The sequence below is a fragment of the Oncorhynchus keta genome, chromosome 22 (genome assembly GCF_023373465.1).
Source record: "Oncorhynchus keta strain PuntledgeMale-10-30-2019 chromosome 22, Oket_V2, whole genome shotgun sequence".
Taxonomy (NCBI): domain Eukaryota; kingdom Metazoa; phylum Chordata; class Actinopteri; order Salmoniformes; family Salmonidae; genus Oncorhynchus; species Oncorhynchus keta.
The window spans coordinates 44,864,271-44,885,376 of NC_068442.1; the positions used below are offsets into that span (position 1 = coordinate 44,864,271).

Sequence of the window (21,106 nt, forward strand, 5' to 3'; positions counted from 1 at the left end):
TAAAGTTTATATGATAAGTTATTGAAGAATACATCAGCAAAATTACCACAGATTGCCATAGATTAGCTGTTAATTACCTAAATTACTTAAGATTCCGGTAATTTTAGTAAATTAACAGTACCTTTGCGACCCTAAACTGCACCGGAAAAAAACACCCAAAGCATTTGGAAAGGGTTAGTTCCTTAGTGGTAATCATTTACATCTGTATTTTGACAATGCTGGTCTCGTAAACGAGGCTAAATGTCTTGGGTGCTGCTGGGACCCTCTGAGATATATGTTAACTCCACCCTTGCTATCTTGTTTCAGGGGGAAGTGGGGGTATCCGTGCCCTTGCTCTGTGTCTGTGTCGTAAAACAAATGGATTTCCCTTTTACAGCAACAGTCAGTGGAATGTTAATGACAATAATATGTGAATATAAACCCTCCTTTCTCTACAGTGCCTTCAGAATGTTTTTTTTTACCATCTACAGTACACACAAAAAGTGAAAACATGTTTTTAGACATTTTTCCAAATTTATGGAGAATGAAATACTGAAACATCTCATTTACATAAGTAAAAAGTAAACCCCTGAGTCAATACTTTGTAGAAACACCTTTGGCGGCGAGTAAAGCTTTGCTTTGCTTTGTCTGTATCAGCGTGCACATCTGGATTTTTATCCCACTCTTCCTTACAGATTTCCTCAAGCTCTGTTAGGTTAGATGGGGAGCGTTGGTGAACAGCAATCTTCAAGTCTTTCCACAGATTTTCAATGGGATTCATCTCTGGGCTTTGGCTGGGCCACTCAAGGACTATAACATTTTTGTTCTGAAGTCATTCCAGTTACAGTGGTTATCTGTTTGGATTGATCTCTAGGCTAGTGTTTCTGTACGCCTCTGAGCTATGCATTTTATTTTTATTTTACCTTTATTTAACCAGGCAAGTCAGTTAAGAACATATTTTCAATGACAGCCTGGGAACAGTGGGTTAACTGCCTGTTCAGGGGACAGAACGACAGATTTGTACCTTGTCAGCTCGGGGGTTTGAACTCGCAACCTTCCGGTTACTAGTCCAACGCTCTAACCACTAGGCTACGCTGCCGCATGAGAAGAATCCCTGGGCTGGCCCCTCTTATGTGGGGAACATGATCAGGCTTTTGGTCATCGGTAAATTGGGCAGCCCCTCTAACCCATATCGAAAGCTCAATGTCAGTGTCTAACACACATGCATATACATTCATATCGCATGCAACAATTCCACACTTGTAGACACACAAACACGCTCCAAGGAACACACAATCATGCAAATAATCCCAAACACACACTCACACAAATACAAACCCAGCCCATTTACAGAAAGGGTGGGGCTTTCCCCTCCACCACACTTCCCAAAAATGTGTGAGAGAGAGAGAAAGAGCACAGGGCGTTGCAAGGGAGGAAATATTGATGAGAATGATGGACCTGATGACGAAGAGTAGAACAATGTGATGATGTGTGGTTCTGGACGAGACTGGAATCTCTATTTAAATCATATCAGACAGTCTGACGAGAAGAGGCATAGTGACGAGAGAGGATAAAAGATAACAGACGGCCCCCACCAACTCATTTCCCAGTTCACTCCTCTGCCAAGTACTGTACAAGGTAAGCTCTTCTTTACCACGTAGACTACAGCATCTTGTTTTACAATAGTTAGCAGGACACCACTTAATACTCATCAAGTGTTTTCTAAACTTTATTGTCCAAGCAAAACCAAAGCTATCATTGTGATTATAAAGTAGACGACTGTTAAGTGTGGTTTTCTGTAACCATCAATAAATCATTGGGCTGTGACCCAACTTAAAATGAGCTCCCGAGTGGCGCAGTAATCTAAGTCACTGCATCTCAGAGCAAGAGGCGTCACTACAGTCCCAGTTTCGTATCCAGGCTTTATCACATCCGGCCGTGATTGGGAGTCTCATAGGGTGGCGCACAATTGGCCCAGCGCTGTCCGGGGTAGGCCGTCATTGTAAATAACAAACTTGCCGAGTTGAATTAAAAAACGGTACTATTTTGGGGTCTTACTATTTGCAAATGATGTGGGAATCTGAATAGAAATTTGTTTTTGAAGAGAACTGAAACTCCACTTTCAGCCCATAAGAGATTTTGTTCAGGAACTTCCATTTAAAAAATCATTCATGTCACTTTCTATTACCTCTGTGATATTGTTAGTCTGTGTAACTTTCCACACATACCCTCCTTTTTTGCTGGACGGATCTTTTGTGACAGGCTGATAATTCAGTCCAGGAAATCGGGGGAAAAAAGATCTCAGCAATTAATGGTGAACTGGAAATGTTTTAGCCCTTATACTGTAGAAAGTTCCAGCCCACTCCAGACTGTGGTTTGGTGAAACTGGGACAGATTATATCAGAGAGGAGTCGTGGTTTTAAATGTCAGCGCTCTTTCAAATAGGGACCTTAAGAATTGAATATTGCTGAGGAGTCAGAAGAGGCATATAAAATAGACACCATTTTCAGATTATTCTGTGTGTTACTGCAATACGGCAGTGATTCTACCTTATTTATGGCATACTATCGAATGGCAAAATAGTGCTTGTTTTGCGATTCATAACCTAAGAATGACCTCTGCTGGCCAATGGTGCTGTTAAATCATGTCTGTCATGTCTTTCCTCCCAACACTTAAAGGGGAACTGTGATAGGATAATGTTCAACTACAGTTTCTTCAGATGAAACATCTGCCTAAGAGTCAGAGATAAAGTCAAGGAACGATTCTGTCATTATACCACTGCTATAGTCAATACGGACCAAGTTCCAGTGGTTGTCATTATGTCCCATGGGGAGCAGCATGTTACATGCACACCCACACAGGTTGCTATGTTTTTGATGAGGACAAAAGTTATCCAAATCTAGTCCCAGTCATATGATATGACACCGATATTTTGATAATAAACTATAACTATGTTATTATAACTCTAAGCAAATAGGCTACATACTAACTGAACTGAAAATGTATTGAAATGGGTAACATCTGGGGAAACACCAGGAATGATTTTATATTCTTTATTTAAAAATAATAATACATGGCCTGAATAAAAACTATTCCTCTGTGTCTGTGTTCAATGGAAGGACAAACACGCTGCCTTGGAAATACATCTTAATAAGGATCCGCCCCTGTTTTTCCATTTTCAACGTTGTTTCAATGTAATTGCAAAGAAATTACGTTGAATCAACGTGGAATCGACGTTGAATTCACGTCTGTGCCCAGTGGCTGGTAAAAGCTGCCTCCTCTGTCATTATAAACAATTGAAACAGTCCACAGCCCCAGACAGCTGCAGTCAACCAGTCTGCTATGGCTTTGGCGTGGCCATCCTCCAACTACAGCACTTGGTGGTGAACTAAGCCACACTTAAATGTTTTATATTTTATGTTGAATTTTGCACTTCTTTTACTGGTACTTTGCAACTTTTTTTCATTCAATTAATAACATGTTAGTAGTGCACTTATTTTTGACGTTTTTCCTTACGATATTTGAGGTGGTTTCATTTTCCTTATTTGAAGCACTTACTCGAGTGGCTCTACATATGAGTGTCTGCTAACTAGGGTTGCAAAGCTACCGGTGATTTATCAAAGTTACCGGAATCTTCTGTAATTTTGGTAATTAACAGGTAATTTATGGTAATTTAGCTAATTTATACTTGAATAACTTTTAAAAAATGTATTCATACATAGTATTCATTTTCTTTTATATCTGTGTCCATATTATCCATGATTTTCTAGTGGATAGACCATATGGTTTAGAGACAACAGCCTGAAAAGTGAACATATAATCAACAATGGCATTATTTTCAATGAACTCTTCCAACTATTGTCTTTTTTACCAACTGCCACCAGTTTGGCCACAAAACATTTACAACAAAGACATAGAACCACACATTTTCCCTGACAACCCAAAGTACTCGTTACATTTTGAATGCTTAGCAGAACAGGAACATTTTGACATTTACGCACTTATAAAGAGAATACACGGTCATCTCTACTGCCTATGGTCTGGCGGAATCATTAAACACAAATGCATCTTTTGAAAATAATATCTGAGTGTTGGAGTGTGCCCCTGGCTATCTGTACATTTTTAAAACAAGAAAATTATGCTGTTTGCTTTGCTTAATATAAGAAACTTAAAATGATTTATACTTTTACTTTTGATACTTAAGTATATTTTAACAATTACATTTACCCTTCATACTTAAGTATATTTAAAACCAAATCAAATACTTTTAGAATTTTACTCAAGTAGTATTTTACAGGGTGACTCTCACTTTTACTTGAGTAACTTTCTATTACGGTATCTATACTTCTACTCAAGTATGACAATTGGGTACTTTGTCCACCACTGGATACACCAAATGTATTTCAAAATAGAATTGAAGTACTCTGAAACACCCAAATAGTGTTGTGAAAACACTTGGCGTTTCAGACCATGTAAAAGACAGCATCACAACACTAAAATAATGTTCTGCCAGACTGTGACATGGTAAAACATGTAAAAAATAAAATAAAATAAAAAATAAAAATATGCTGAAAACTTCATATTAAATACCAACCACATAGAACAACACTACATATTCTCTTTTTTCAAAGATAGAGAAACATGAAAACCAAAACATCCCATTCTTATGTAGCCTATCACACACAGTTTCTTGTAAACTATGAATGTATGGTCGTACTTTTGGTTTACCCTCGTTTGAATAGAAAGGTGTGATACTCATATTAGGTTAACCGTCCCATTCCGTCCAACGATGAAGTACTATTAAATGGAGACTAAGCAGTTGAAACAATAACAAAGTGGATCCCCTCCTCTGTTTCGATAAAAAGCTGAGGAGTGGGGCTGGAGAAATGTAACCACTCTCAAATTCATGGGCAGACGCAAGGATTGACCATCTATGATATCAACATTATAGTTTTATTCATTTTTTGAGGCTATTATTTGTTTACATTTACTTTGTTTACAAACATTGGAGTACAACAAGCTTATATTTTGTGACAGCGTTCATGAGGCATTTATAAGTTATATTCTTCAAAAATCAATGGTTACATACAATACATATACAAAGGTATGTGGACACTTCACATCAGTGGTTTCGGCTATTTTAGACGCACCCTTCGCTTGTAGGTGTATAACATCGAGCACACAGCCATGCAATCTTGATAGACAGACATTGGCAGTAGAATGGCCTTACTGATGAGCTCAATGACTTTCAATGTGGCACCGCCATAGGATGTCACCTTTTCAACAAGTTAATTAGTCAAATTTCTGCCCTTCTGGAGCTTCCCTGGTCAACAGTAAGTGCTGTAATTGTGAAGTGGAAACGACTAGGAGCAACAACAGCTCAGCCGGGAAGTGGTAGGCCACACAAGCTCACAGAACGGGACCGCCGAGTGCTGAAGCGCGTAATAATTGCCTGTCCTCGGTTGCAACACTCACGAGTTCCAAACTACCTCTGTAAGCAATGTCAGCACAACAACTGTTCTTCAGGAGTTTCATGAAATGGGTTTCCATGGCCGAGCAGCAGCACACAAGTCTACGATCACAATGTGCAATGCAAACCGTTGGTTGGAGTGGTGTAAAGCTCACCGCCATTGGACTCTGGAAGAGGTGGAACCGCGTTCTCTGGAGTGATGAATCGTGCTTCACTTTCTGCTAGTCCGATGGACAAATCTGGGTTTGGTGGATGCCAGGAGAACGCAGCCTACCCCAATGCATTGTGCCAACTGTAAAGTTTGGTGGAGGAGGAATAATGGTCTGGGGCTGTTTGTCATGGAATGGGCTAGGCCCCTTAGTTCCAGTGAGGTAAAGTCTTAACACTCCAGTAAAGAAGACCCTTTCTTTCCAGCAGGACAATTCCCCCGTGCACAAAGTGAGGTCCATACAGAAATGGTCTGTCGAGATTGGTGTGGAAGAACTTGACTGGCCTGCACAGAGCCCTGCCCTCAACCCTATCGAACGCCTTTTGGATGAATTGGAATGCTGACTTCGAGCCAGGCCTAATCGCCCAACATCAGTGCCTGACCTCACTAATGGTCTTGTGGCTGAATGGAAGCAAGTCCCTGCAGCAATGTTCCAACATCTAGTGGAAAGCCTTTCCAGAACAGTGGAGGCTGTTATAGCAGCAATGGGGGGACCAACCCCATATTAACGCCCATCATTTTAGAATGAGATGTTTGATGAGCGGGTGTCCACATACTTTTGGTTATGTATTGTATCATTAATAAATAAGTACAAAAAAATGGAGATAGCAACTGCCGATTGCCACCTAAGTCAACAGATATTTAAGATTCCAGTACTAGACAATAAGCTAGTCTCTTTGGCCTGCACCCTCCCATGGTCTTATATCCACATAAAACCAATTTTACAAAACACAATTTCAAGAAATTATGATGCAGCTTTATTTGTTTGAAGCATTTTTCACCTCACTCATTTTATTTATTACATCTTATTTTACTTTGTGGATTTTTTGTTTAGTGTCACGTGCAAACACATACTGCTTTATAAACTTGACATTTTGTTTGTGTGTGCATCAAACAAAGCTAACCCCTCTTCCTCTTTTCTAGGAGCATCAATGGACCTGTCAATCAACCTCTACCCCTTTCTCCTCCTCTTTTCCATCAGTGGAGTTCTTGGAGTGTGCCCAAATGGATGCCAGTGCAGAGACAGCAAAATCCTCTGCCAAGGCAGGTCAATCACAGAGTTCCCGTCCTCAGTGCCTGACTCTACCACCACCTTCTACATCTCCAACACCAACATTACCGCTCTCAAACCCCATGACTTGGCTACTTTTGCTGAGGCCCTTGGCATCTTTGTGGTCAAAGACACTGGGATCAGAGAGGTGTTCCCTGGCACCTTTGACCTCAGTCATAACCTGGGTGCCCTGGGCTTCACCGGCACTGAGCTGAATGACCTGCCTGAGGCCCTGTTTCTAAATCTGGTGAAGCTGGAATCTCTGACTCTGAGCGGCAACAAGCTCCTGGTGCTCCGCCCTGCCTGGCTCAACTCCCTCACTGCTCTTAGGACCATGGACATTAGCAAGAACCTCATCATGTCTGTACCTGAGGAGGCCTTTTGCTCTGTCACTGAGCTGCAGCATCTCTCCCTAGCCAGGAATAACATCAGTCAGCTTTCAAGGGACACCTTCAGGGGCCTGAGAAATCTCAAATCCCTGCGTCTGAACCGGAACGCTCTCAGGGAGATCCCTGCCGGAGCGTTGGATGACCTGGTGAGCCTGGAGGAGATTTCTCTGCAGGATAACGACATCACTCATCTCTCCGCTAACTTGTTCTCCCAGCTGCAGAGCCTGCAGAAGCTTTATCTCTCCAGCAACCGGCTGACTTCCCTCCCACAGGGGATTTTCCTCAACCTCCCAAACTTGGCCCAGATCTCCCTGTATGAGAATGAGCTCCAGAGTCTGTCCCCAGGGGTTTTTGGGCCCATGGCTCTGAAGGAGCTATGGCTGTATGACAACCGGCTGACACGCCTGGAGGGCAAAACCTTCAGCAACCTGACCCAGCTACTTCTGCTGGTGCTGAGCCGAAACCAGATCAGCTCTGTGTCCCCCAGGGCCTTCAGTGGACTGGCCGAGCTGGGGGAAGTGTCCCTACACACCAACCTCCTCACCAGCCTGCGGGAAGGGACCTTCCAGGGTCTGCCCAAGCTGGTCAACATCTCCCTCAAGCACAACTACATCAGCTCCCTCCCCGCAGGGCTTCTCCAGGGCCAGACCCAACTTGGCCAGCTCGTCCTCCACAACAACTCCCTACCCAATCTGCCCTCAGAGTTCCTCAGCACCCTAACAGTGGCCAAGGAGGTGTTGCTGGCTGACAACCCCTGGAGGTGCGACCAGGATATTGTGCCATTGCGCGACTGGCTTACACGGCACCCCACCAAGACCAACCTCAGTGCTGTGGTGTGCCTCACGCCCTCTGCCCTGAGAGGTTACAGCATAGCCAACCTGACCAACGACGAGCTGATGCAGGATACTACGACAGCCGTCCCTGATATCGCCCCCACAGAGAAGAGGAGGAAACCCCACACCCCCCCTCCCAAGACAAGCACCCCCTCTCCTGCTGCAGAGGCCACACCCACCCAGGAGCAGGGGGAGGACACCGGTAGTGGGCGGGGGAACGGAGAGGGCGTGTCCAGGAACACGCAGATCCTTATCACCGCGGTAGTCTGCACCGCTGTCATCACCAGTCTCATCGTCTGCTGCGTCTGTTGGAGGAGGAACAAGAGAGGCAGCCGCAATCTTGGCCGCAGGAACAAAAACAACTCAGTCATCTAGACTGGCCCAGAGGCCTGAGCACCACATAGGAGGTGTAGTGTACAATAATGCTGAACATGCCAGAGCAAATAACATTCTGATGTGTTTTTTCCCAAACATGTTAGCACAGGAACCCATCATGTCTCTATTAAGAACCCATGACCAAGGACAGACGAGCTTGGCCCTGACTTTTGGGAAAGTGCACTCTGATGGAATAAGTGGCTCTGATTGGGATTCCATAATATGATTACTAAGTCCCTCTTGAAGCTCTTTAGCAAGCTTACTGTGGTCTGATGTTTTGCACAAAAAAAATAAGATATAAACTGTAACAATAATCACATGAAAATGGCATGGATGGTATGCACAAAATGCCATGCATGTTTTTCTTTCCAATACTGGACAAATACTTCATACTGAACAAATCTAATGTTCAAAATATATCTAATCACATACCTGTTGATTTTCAAGTAAAGCATTCTTTCTATGATTTACTAACTGAAATTAGGCTTGTTATTGTGTAATTTGTATATCAATACTTATTGCACTAATTAATAGATATACAGTGTATTAAGAAAGTATTCAGACCCTTTCACTTTTTTCCACATTTTGTTACGTTACTGCCTTATTCTAAAATGGATTAAATTGTTTTTTCTCTCTCTCGTCAATCTACACACAATACCCTCGAATGACAAAGCAAAAACAGGTTTTTAGAAAATGTCTACGTAAGTAGCTCTCTGAATGCACTGTAGGCTGGTTTCATCTCATTGCAAATGGTTATGCTTCACACACACACATCAAGTAAAATGACTGACTGTTATATTTAATAAATATGCTACATATTAGTGATATTCTGAAATGCTTAAGAGACAAGGGTTCATTGTGTGGCACAGTGTGTTAAAAATTACATTTTAACAACAGCAATGTGTTCAATTGATGTGAGGGCATTCAACTTCTCTTCTTCAGTATTTAATCAAGTTGCACATCACAAACACTTGTTCTTCAAGAAAACTGAGTCCTGGCTATTGGAGTGAGAAATCAACACACACATCAAATTTGGATTGCATTCTGAGTAGGCTACAACAGAGATTCATGATCAGATGGGTTTATGCCAAGGTTTCATGATGAGGTTGGCTGGGGTTCACATTAAGAGCTCTGCAATTACCTTGGCACCCACTGGTTGTGTGTGGGCGAGATTCTGACTTTAACCTTGTACATTCCATGTGTCTAATGCTCGCTGATGGTATTTAGCGGCGGAATGTAAACCTTATCTCAACTGTATACTGCAGTGGGTCACAAATCAACCAATGTGTTTTACACTTCATTAGAGTAGACTATAAAACACTCCCATCTAGTAGACACATAATAAGTTATATTTGATCTGTCATGCTCAACAAAATTTCACAAACCATAAAATCCAGAGGCTAAAGCAAGGTTAGTTGACTAGCTAACTAGGCTAAAATAGTAGGACTAAATAGCAGGCTAGTTATTTGTCACACAGCTACTGTACCTAGAAAACAAACACATTACGATTAGAAAACACATATTAACCGAGACATTAGCTATATTTATCAGGAAAAACTGAGTATTGGCTGAATAGCTAGTCAGACTGACCAAATGTAGCTAGCTAGCTAGGTAGTTGAACAGAAAAAAAAGTTACCTTAAACTCTCTAAGTTGTTATTTGTGTGTATTTAGGAGTAAAACTAATAATGTGCTTTCAAGCAAATAAAAATACTTATCCACAAATAGCTATTAGCTAAGTTAAAACTGACAACTTGAAACAGAAGAAGATCTCCTACTTTGTCGACTTCACACTTCAAAGCTGTTATCCATGAAACTTGAGCATGCTGGGAGCTGGGTGAACTTCAATTTGGCTCCCAAATCAAATTCCTTTGGCGCACAAGAGCAGGGATCTGTATAGATCTGGTATACATTTGTCTTTGTGTGTATCAACAGATACAAATACGTTTTTGGTATCTCCCACTGGCAGTGAACGAATGAGAGTTTATTAATGCTTAATTATAGTAATAATTATACCGGTATACCAGTAATATGTATATATATTTTTTTATTTATTTATTTATTTCACCTTTATGTAACCAGGTAGGCTAGTTGAGAACAAGTTCTCATTTGCAACTGCCACCTGGCCAAGATAAAGCAAAGCAGTGTGACAGACAACAACACAGAGTTACACATGGAGTAAACAATAAACAAGCCAATAACACAATAAACAAGTCAATGACACAGTAGAAAAAATAAATACAGTGTGAGCAAAAGGCATGAGGAGGTAGGCAATAAATAGGCCATAGGAGAGAATATTTATAATTTAGCAGATTAACACTGGAGTCATAAATGAGCAGATGATGATGTGCAAGTAGAGATACTGGTGTGCAAAAGAGCAGAAAAGTAAATAAAATAAAAACAGTATGGGAATGAGGTCGGTAGATTGGGTGGGCTATTTACAGATGGACTATGTACAGCTGCAGCGATCGGTTAGCTGCTCAGAAAATTGATGTTTAAAGTTGGTGAGGGAAATAAAAGTCTCCAATTTCAGCGATTTTTGCAATTCGTTCCAGTCACTGGCAGCAGAGAACTGGAATGAAAGGGGGCCAAATGAGGTGTTGGCTTTGGGGATGATCAGTGAGATATACCTGATGGAACGTGTGCTACGGGTGGGTGTTGTTATCGTGACCAGTGAACTGGAAAGGCGGAGCTTTACCTAGCATAGACTTATAGATGACCTGGAGCCAGTGGGTCTAGCGACGAATATGTAGCGAGGGCCAGCCGACTAGAGCATACAGGTCGCAGTGGTGGGTGGTATAAGGTGATTTGGTAACAAAAGGGATGGCACTGTGATAGATTGCATCCAGTTTGCTGAGTAGAGTATTGGAAGCTATTTTGTAGATGACATCGCAGAAGTCGAGGATCGGTAGGATAGTCAGTTTTACTAGGGTATGTTTGGCGGCGGGAGTGACGGAGGCTTTGTTGCGAAATAGAAAGCCGATTCTAGATTAGATTTTTGATTGGAGATGTTTAATATGAGTCTGGAAGGAGAGTTGACAGTCTAGCCAGACATCTAGGTATTTATAGTTGTCCACATATTCTAGGTCGGAACCGTCCAGGGTGGTGATGCTAGTCGGGAGGGCGTGTACGGTCAGCGAACGGTTGAAAAGCATGCATTTGGTTTTACTGGTGTTTAAGAGCAGTTGGAGGCCACGGAAGGAGTGTTGTATGGCATTGAAGCTCGTTTGGAGGATAGTTAGCACAGTGTCCAAGGAAGGGCCAGAAGTATACAGAATAGTGTCGTCTGCATAGAGGTGGATCAGGGAATTGCCCGCAGCAAGAGTGACATCATTGATATATACAGAGAAAAGAGTCAGCCCGAGAATTGAACCCTGTGGTACCCCCATAGAGACTGCCAGAGGTCCGGACAACATGCCCTCCGATTTGACACACTGAAATCTGTCTGCAAAGTAGTTGGTGAACCAGGCGAGGCAGTCATTAGAAAAACCAAGGCTATTGAGTCTGCTGATAAGAATACAGTGATTGACAGAGTCGAAAGCGTTGGCCAGGTCGATGAAGATGGCTGCACAGTACTGTACTAATGTATGCACACATGACTGTAAGTCGCTTTGGATAAAAGCGTCAGCTAAATGGCATATATTACTGTCTTTTATCGATGGCGGTTATGATATCGTTTAGTACCTTGAGCGTGGCTGAGGTGCACCCGTGACCGGCTCGGAAGCCGGATTGCACAGCGGAGAAGGTACAGTGGGATTCGAAATGGTCAGTGATCTGTTTATTAACTTGGCTTTCGAAGACTTTAGAGAGGCAGAGCAGGATGGATATAGGTCTGTAACAATTTGGGTCTAGGGTGTCACCCCCTTTGAAGAGGGGGATGAGCATGGCAGCTTTCCAATCTTTAGGGATCTCGGACGATACGAAAGAGAGGTTGAACAGGCTGGTAATATGGGTTGCAACCAATGGTGGCAGATAGTTTTAGAAAGAGAAGGTCCAGATTGTCTAGCCCAGCTGATTTGTACGGGTCCAGGTTTTGCAGCTCTTTCAGATCATCTGCTGTCTGGATATAGGGAAGGAGAAGGAGAAGCTGGGGAGGCTTCGGTGAATAGCTGCGGGGGAGGTGGAGCTGTTGGCCAGAGTTGGAGTAGCCAGGAGGAAGGCATGGCCGGCCGGTGAGAAATGCTTATTGACATTTTCGATTATCATGGATTTATCAGTGGTGACCGTGTTACCTAGCCTCAGTGCAGTGGGCAGCTGGGACGAGGTGCTCTTGTTCTCCATGGACTTTACAGTGTCCCAAATCATTTTGGAGTTAGAGCTACAGGATGTGAATTTCTGCAAACCTTCCTGGTAAAATAAGGGCAAAATAAAATAAAAATCAGTAATATACAAACTTATCTGGTAAAATAAGTCTTAAATCAAATAAAAAACAGTAATACAGTATACCTACCTAGGCTACATGAAATTGCTCATAAAGAATAGGCCTTAATCACTTGTGTTCATTATGGAAAAAGATGTTAGGCCTTGTCCCGGGCCTTTAATTTCTGACAGCATTGGCCTCTTGAAGACAATTTCTCTTCAAAATAACTGATGAATTGAACAATAATATTGTACATACGTCACAATACATTTGAATATTGAATATAGTGATTCGCATTGTATTAGCAGTATTATATAATACAATATACAGTATTTCCGTTGCATAAGCATCAATCCCTCTCCTCTGGGGAAAACTGTGAAACTGCCTGTTTGACACAAGGCCAGCGTTATGGGCGGGCCAGGCCCCTCTAAGGCCCTCCCGTCATGCCGGTCCTGTGTCAAACATGCAGTGTCACAGTGTCTACCATACCTCCTTGCCCAGCAAAATAAAATATTGAGATGGGCAAAATCTGACCGTGACTTGCACCGACACAAAGTTGCATCAATTTCAGATAAAGCATCCGAGTGAGCGAAACAGCACCCCTCTGTCTCCGTATGCGTAGCCCATGTATCTGATTCTGTCTGGACAGAAATATTATGGCATGTCATACTCTTTTTGGCCAGACAGCATCGGATACATGGGCAACATGTAGTAAGACAGAGGGGAGCTGTTTTGCTCAGACTCTTTCTCCGGTGAGATAGTTTTAGCCACTTTCGAATTGGCAGTTGCACAATGCACTGTTCAGATGCTGGAATTATTTTGGATGAATGTGAGAAGGTAACTGTGATTGTCAAACCAATCAGATGAAAACATAATGACTGGTTGTGTTCATGCCACATTAACCCATAACAGTCTAAGGGGGAGAGGGGGTGAATTGTCGAAAAAATATACTGTACCAGTCAAAGGCTTGGAAACACCTACTCATCCAATGTTTATTTTGATTTTTTACTATTTTCTACATTGTAGAATAATAGTGAAGACATCAACACTATGAAATGAAAAATATGGAATCATGTAGTAACCAAAAAAGTGATACAATTCAAGATCTATTTTAGATTTTAGATTCTTCAAAGTAGCCACCTTTACCTTGATGACTTCTTTGCACACTCTTGGCATTCTCTCAACCAGCTTAATGAGGAATACTTTTCCAACAGTCTTGAAGGAGTTCCCACATATGCTGAGCACTTGTTGGCTGCTTTTCCTTCACTCTGCAGTCCAACTCATCACAAACCATCTCAAATGGGTTGAGGTCGAAAGTGATTGTGGAGGCCAGGTCATCTGATGCTACACTCAATCACTCTCCTTGGTCAATTAGCCCTTACACAGCCTGGAGGTGTGTTTTGGGTCATTGTCCTGTTGAAAAATAAATGATAGTCGCACTAAGTGCTGTGATGTCTTCAATATTATTCTACAATATAGAAAAATTAAAATAAAGAAAAAACATTGAATGAGTAGGTGTGTCCAATCTTTTGACTGGCACTGTATATAAAAAATGATTTGATGAAAAATACGTTTTGAACTTATTGCTATTAGCCCATACAAACACATTGAATAACATATTCACTACATGGATCAACAGATTGTCCCTCAAAAATATCAAAAGGAAATGTGTTCTGAAGTGTCTGTCCTATATCTGAGAGATATAAGAAATATCAGGAAACATTTGTTATTTTTATTGTATTTAACCCCTTATTTTTCCAACTGAACAGTCTCCATATATACTGTACTTCCATTCATTTTTTCAAGAGGTTTCAAGTTTTCTGAGGCCTGTGGGAGTCCTAGATCAAAACAACCCACATATACGTGTCTGTGAGAGTCTCACCTTATTAGTGTGTAGCCCAAACTGTTGGGAAACTACAGACAGAAGTTGGCAGATCGGCTGTACCGACTTCAGAAGAATCCCAAGACGCTTGCGAGGGTCGCTGAGCAAAATGGAGTACACCATCGTGTTTGGGAGAGTCTCATCTTTCCACAGAGGGTTTCACTACAGACGATTTTGGGAGAAGACCGATTTGTGGGATGTCTCATTGTCTGACAAACACCGCTGTGAGAGTCTCACCTTATTAGTGTGTAGCCCAAACTGTTGGGAAACTACAGACAGAAGTTGGCAGATCGGCTGTACCGACTTCAGAAGAATCCCAAGACGCTTGCGAGGGTCGCTGAGCAAAATGGAGTACACCATCGTGTTTGGGAGAGTCTCATCTTTCCACAGAGGGTTTCACTACAGACGATTTTGGGAGAAGACCGATTTGTGGGATGTCTCATTGTCTGACAAACACCGCTGTGAGAGTCTCACCTTATTAGTGTGTAGCCCAAACTGTTGGGAAACTACAGACAGAAGTTGGCAGATCGGCTGTACCGACTTCAGAAGAATCCCAAGACGCTTGCGAGGGTCGCTGAGCAAAATGGAGTACACCATCGTGTTTGGGAGAGTCTCATCTTTCCACAGAGGGTTTCACTACAGACGATTTTGGGAGAAGACCGATTTGTGGGATGTCTCATTTTCTGACAAACACCGCTCTAGCTCTGTCACCTTTCACCGCATATGCGGAAGTCCAACATCGGCTGATGCGATGGGTTGAGACGCATCCAACAGATATCTCTAGCTTAAACTGACAGCTTTTTTATGGGGATATTTTATTATTATGCTAATTAGATTTCTGGGGGAGCAGACATCGACTCTAGGAAGGTAATGCATTTTTATAGATAAATTACATCTTTACTATAAAACCAATTAAAATGGTTTGTGAGCGCAAGGAGGTCTCATAAAATCAAATGCCCGTCCAACTGATTCGTTCTAGCCAGGCCCTGGTTTGACAAAGGAACATTTGATTGTACCTGTAGTATTTTGGTAAGAAAGCTGCCAATGCAGAATGGTGCTACTGAGTGGTGGTGGAGGACACATGAGGCTAAATTCAAACAGACAGGAAACGGGAAGTAAACAACTAAACACGCAATTATACACAACTGCAAGAGAGTTGGTTTAGGGCTTCATAGGCTATCTTGAATAATGCAGCATCTAAGCTTTCCGCCAACTTTCGGCAGGTAAATGAAGACATTGCCACCTAAACTTTCCTAAATGAATGATAGAAACTCTTCTACCTACTACTTTATGAACCTGCTAGTTTATGAATATGTACATTCACCTCCCCAATGTGTGTTCTATGGGCTTAGGCCTCTGTTCCTTCTTATCTCTGAAAGCAGAGGGTTCTCTATTCACGCCCCACGATATCACACTAGAAGCTTGCTGTGGGACTTAGATAAGCTGATTAACAGGAGCAAACTATATAACGGTGTGTTTGCCTGACTCTCTCTATAACTGTCTTACTCGCCTCTGTCGATTATAAGCCTCAAGACGAGAGGAAATCATCAGGTATGGCTGTTTCCTTTCGTGTCAGACGTCACTTACATGAAAACGTTGACTAGCCTGTACAGTATACCGTCATTGCTCTGCTTAGCATTTTTCGTTTTTCTGCAGGTATCAGATGTTTTTCTCTGTGAATCAGTAATATGAAGGTGAATATATCAAGTTATTTGCAATATCAAAAACAAAATCTCACCATGAAATGTTTTATATATTTTCAGGAAAAAATGACTAGAGGACACACCTTCATCTGTCTTCTACCTTTACTGATTGGGTATTCATCTCAGTCCTGTCAGAAGGACTGTTCCAAAGAAAACCAGGATGTTTATGGCATGGACGTGACACAGATCCCAGTAAGTCTGAAAGCAGGTGTCACAGAGGTCTTCTTTGTGGACAGTAACATCACTGTGATCCCAAAGGGGGCCTTCGCCACCAACCCGAAGCTGGAAAAGGTAGCATTCATCAACACCCCCACTGTGTCCGTAGAGAACGGTGCTTTCGAGGGATTGGTCAACCTCAAGCATATTGAGATCTCCAATACCCCACTAACATCCTTGTCTGTAGATGTCTTCCAAGACCTGCACAACCTGGAAGAACTTCTGCTGAAACACAACAATATCCGTAGTCTGGAGAAAGGATTGTTTGATGGCCTTAAGAAACTGAGAGAACTCCAATTGCACATTAACAAGATTGACACCATTGAGGAGGGGACATTTGATGACCTAGAAAACCTTCGGGCCCTCCATCTGGCCAAAAACGACCTCAGTTCTGTGTCCTCCGCCCTGTTCTCGAAGCTACACAAACTGGAGGTACTGAGGCTCTATGAGAACCAACTTACCGCCATTCCTGATGATATATTAGAAAATCTATCCAATTTAAAGGAGATCGCTCTACAGAGTAACAACATCACTTCAATATCAGCCAATTTTTTCCCACATAAAGACAAATTAAACAAGATACTTTTGGACAATAACATGTTGACTGAATTGCCTCCAGAAATATTTGTGGGCTTTCCTCTGCTTAAAGCATTAACACTAAATGGAAATAAACTTGCAAGTCTACCTCCTGTCCTCTTTGGAGAGATGCCCAAGCTGACTGATTTGAGTCTCAGTCGAAACAGTCTTACCAGCCTTCCTCAGGGAGTATTTAGTCCTCTTAAGAAACTCAAGAAGTTGGATCTGTCTAACAACCAATTGTTAACCGTGTCTGAAGAGTCTTTTGAGGGCCTTGAGAAGCTAACAGAACTCAATCTTCAATACAACCACATCAAATCATTGAAAGCAAACACCTTTGAAAAGCTGACATCACTAACCACCCTTAGACTGGCTCATAATATCCTGGGGACACTTCCAGAGGATGTATTTGACCCCTTACCAAAACTCAGCAAAGTCTATTTAAACAACAACACTTGGCATTGTGACTGCAGGATGGTCCCCCTCTTCAATTGGATGAAGGCAAACCCTGGCAAGATCAAGTCTATGACTCCTGAGATCTGTAACCAGCCAGAGGATTTAAAGGGACAAGAAATCATGTCTCTCAAAGAGGACCAGCTCATATGTCCTGTATCTCCTCTGACCACCATCCCTTCACTCACCACAACCACCACCTTAGCCCCTACCACAACCACCACCTTAGCCCCTACCACAACCACCACTTTAGCCCCTACCACAACCACCACCTTAGCCCCTACCACAACCACCACCTTAGCCCCTACCACAACCACCACCATAGCCCCTACCACAACCACAACCTTAGCCCCTACCACAACCACCACCATAGCCCATACCACAACCACCACCTTAGCCCCTACCACAACCACCACCTTAGCCCCTACCACAACCACCACCTTAGCCCCTACCACAACCACCACCTTAGCCCCTATCACAACCACAACCACCACCTTAGCCCCTACCACAACCACCACCTTAGCCCCTACCACAACCACCACCTTAGCCCCTACCACAACCACCACCTTAGCCCCTACCACAACCACCACCTTAGCCCCTACCACAACCACCACCTTAGCCCCTACCACAACCACCACCTTAGCCCCTACCACAACCACCACCTTAGCCACCACCTTAGCCCCTACCACAACCACCACCTTAGCCCCTACCACAACCACCACCTTAGCCCCTACCACAACCACCACCTTAGCCCCTACCACAACCACCACCTTAGCCCCTACCACAACCACCACCTTAGCCCCTACCACAACCACCACCTTAGCCCCTACCACAACCACCACCTTAGCCCCTACCACAACCACCACTTTAGCCCCTACCACAACCACCACCTTAGCCCCTACCATAACCACCACCTTAGCCCCTACCACAACCACAACCACAACCACCGTAGCCACAACCACAACCACTGTCTCAACCCCAATACCCACCACCACACTTTTTACCACTATCCCAACATCCACCATCACAAGAACCACCCTGAGAGATTCAACAGATCCACTAACCACGCCAAGGATCTTCAGCTGTCCCAACATAGCACCTTCTCGTCGCCCGTCCCCCTCCTACTACACCCGCCAGGCCTGGAGCAAGACCTCGCAGTGCAGGGCCCAGATGATATCCTACACAGCCATGCTGGTGGTGGAGATAGGCTGCACCCTGGTGCTGGCTAAGTTCACCCTGTCTCTGTACAGCTTGCTCCAGCGCAGGGAGAGGCTGTACACACGGGTCAACCTGACTCACTTTTCCTACAGGAAGGAGATCACGCTGAGGCCAGTCAAGATGACAGAGACTGTGGGTCTGTGATCAGCGGGGTGGGTTCACATGATTGCGCAAATCACAAAGCCCTAGAGATGTGGTAAGGTGGAAGAAAATAGGGAATGTTAGTTATCTTTTCTGAAAATTAAATAAACACAAACATATTAATCAATCAAATGTATTTATGAAGCCGTTTTTACATCAGCCGATGTCTTTGGAGTGCAACAGCCTAGGAGTAGTCCAATACAGTAACACGTTAAAGTACAGTAACACAGTAACACAATACAGTAACACAGTAACACATTACAGTAACACAGTAGTCCAATACAGTAACACGTTAAAGTACAGTAACACAGTAACACAATACAGTAACACAGTAGTCCAATACAGTAACACATTACAGTAACACAGTAGTCCAATACAGTAACACGTTAAAGTACAGTAACACAGTAACACAATACAGTAACACAGTAACACAATACAGTAACACATTACAGTACAGTAACATAGTAGTCCAATACAGTAACACGTTACAGTACAGTAACACAGCAACACAGTACAGTAACACATTACAGTACAGTAACATAGTAGTCCAATACAGTAACACGTTACAGTACAGTAACACAGTAGCACAATACAGTAACACAGCAACACAGTACAGTAACACAGCAACACAGTACAGTAACACATTACAGTACAGTAACATAGTAGCACAATACAGTAACACATTACAGTACAGTAACACAGTAGCACAATACAGTAACACATTACAGTACAGTAACACAGTAGCACAATACAGTAACACATTACAGTACAGTAACACAGTAGCACAATACAGTAACACATTACAGTACAGTAACACAGTAGCACAATACAGTAACACGTTACAGTACAGTAACACAGCAACACAGTACAGTAACACGTTACAGTACAGTAACACAGCAACACAGTACAGTAACACAGTAGTCCAATACAGTAACACGTACAGTACAGTAACACAGTACAGTACAGTAACACAGCAACACAGTACAGTAACACGTTACAGTACAGCAACACAGTACAGTAACACAGTAGTCCAATACAGTAACACGTTACAGTACAGTAACACAGCAACACAGTACAGTAACACGTTACAGTACAGTAACACAGCAACACAGTACAGTAACACAGTAGCACAATACAGTAACACATTACAGTACAGTAACATAGTAGTCCAACACAGTACAGTAACACAGCAACACAGTACAGTAACACGTTACAGTACAGTAACACAGCAACACAGTACAGTAACACGTTACAGTACAGTAACACAGCAACACAGTACAGTAACACGTTACAGTACAGTAACACAGCAACACAGTACAGTAACACAGTAGTCCAATACAGTAACACGTTACAGTACAGTAACACAGTAGTCCAATACAGTAACACATTACAGTACAGTAACACAGCAACACAGTACAGTAACACAGTAGTCCAATATAGTAACACGTTACAGTACAGTAACACAGTAGTCCAACACAGTAACAAAATACAGTCTTGCCCATTCACCCTCTGAATGACATACATACACAATCCACGTCTCAATTGTCTCAAGTCTTAAAACTCCTCCCCTTCATCATGTTGTGTATTGTATACTCATTGTATATCACTCTTTACATCCTATGCTTATAACATGATAATAATAGTTTAATTTGTACATAGTTGAAGATACTATTCTTTATTTTCAAAACTAAATAAATGTTGTTCCTGTAAGCACCAGTCATGGTAGAAAGCTCTCTCTGCATTGTCTACTGATGATAAAATATATATATTTAAAAAATGTACTCCTAAAGAAAGAGACCTGCCTCTGGCTTGAAACAAAGGCTGTGTGTCCGTGTATGCCGATGATTCAACCACATGCTCATCAGCAGCCACAGCTAATGAAGTCACTGAAACCCTTAACGAACAGTTGCAGTCTGTTAAGGAATGGGTAGCCAGTAATAAACTGTTCCTGAACATCTCTAAATCTAAGAGCATTGTATTTGTTACAAATCATTCCCTAAGTTCTAGACCTCAGCTGAATCTGGTAATGAATGTTGTGGCTGTTAAACAAGTTGAGGAGACTACATTTCTTGGTGTTACCTGAGATTGTAAACTGTCAAAACATATATATTCAATGGTTGTAAAGATGGGGAGAGGTCTGTCCGTAATAAAAATAAAAGCGCCGTTTTTTTTTTACACAGTCCACAAAGCAAGTCCTTTAGGCTCTAGTCTTATCTTATCTTGATTTTTGTTCAGTCACATGGTCAAGTGCTGC

At 42.5% G+C, this 21,106-nt stretch overlaps 2 protein-coding genes across 2 annotated transcripts; both read left to right on the forward strand.

Annotated features, from left to right (window-relative positions):
* The first annotated feature begins 1,361 nt into the window (after positions 1–1,361).
* On the forward strand, positions 1,362–8,940 carry LOC118401556 (leucine-rich repeat-containing protein 15). Its single transcript, XM_035799175.2, has 2 exons — positions 1,362–1,617; positions 6,582–8,940. Exon 2 carries the CDS (start codon positions 6,590–6,592, stop codon positions 8,303–8,305), a length of 1,716 nt encoding a protein of 571 aa, XP_035655068.1. The 5' UTR covers positions 1,362–1,617; positions 6,582–6,589; the 3' UTR covers positions 8,306–8,940.
* A 7,079-nt stretch (positions 8,941–16,019) lies between these two features.
* LOC118401557 (carboxypeptidase N subunit 2) lies at positions 16,020–19,785 on the forward strand. Its single transcript, XM_035799176.2, has 2 exons — positions 16,020–16,096; positions 16,309–19,785. Exon 2 carries the CDS (start codon positions 16,315–16,317, stop codon positions 18,853–18,855), a length of 2,541 nt encoding a protein of 846 aa, XP_035655069.2. The 5' UTR covers positions 16,020–16,096; positions 16,309–16,314; the 3' UTR covers positions 18,856–19,785.
* The last annotated feature ends 1,321 nt before the right edge of the window (positions 19,786–21,106 follow it).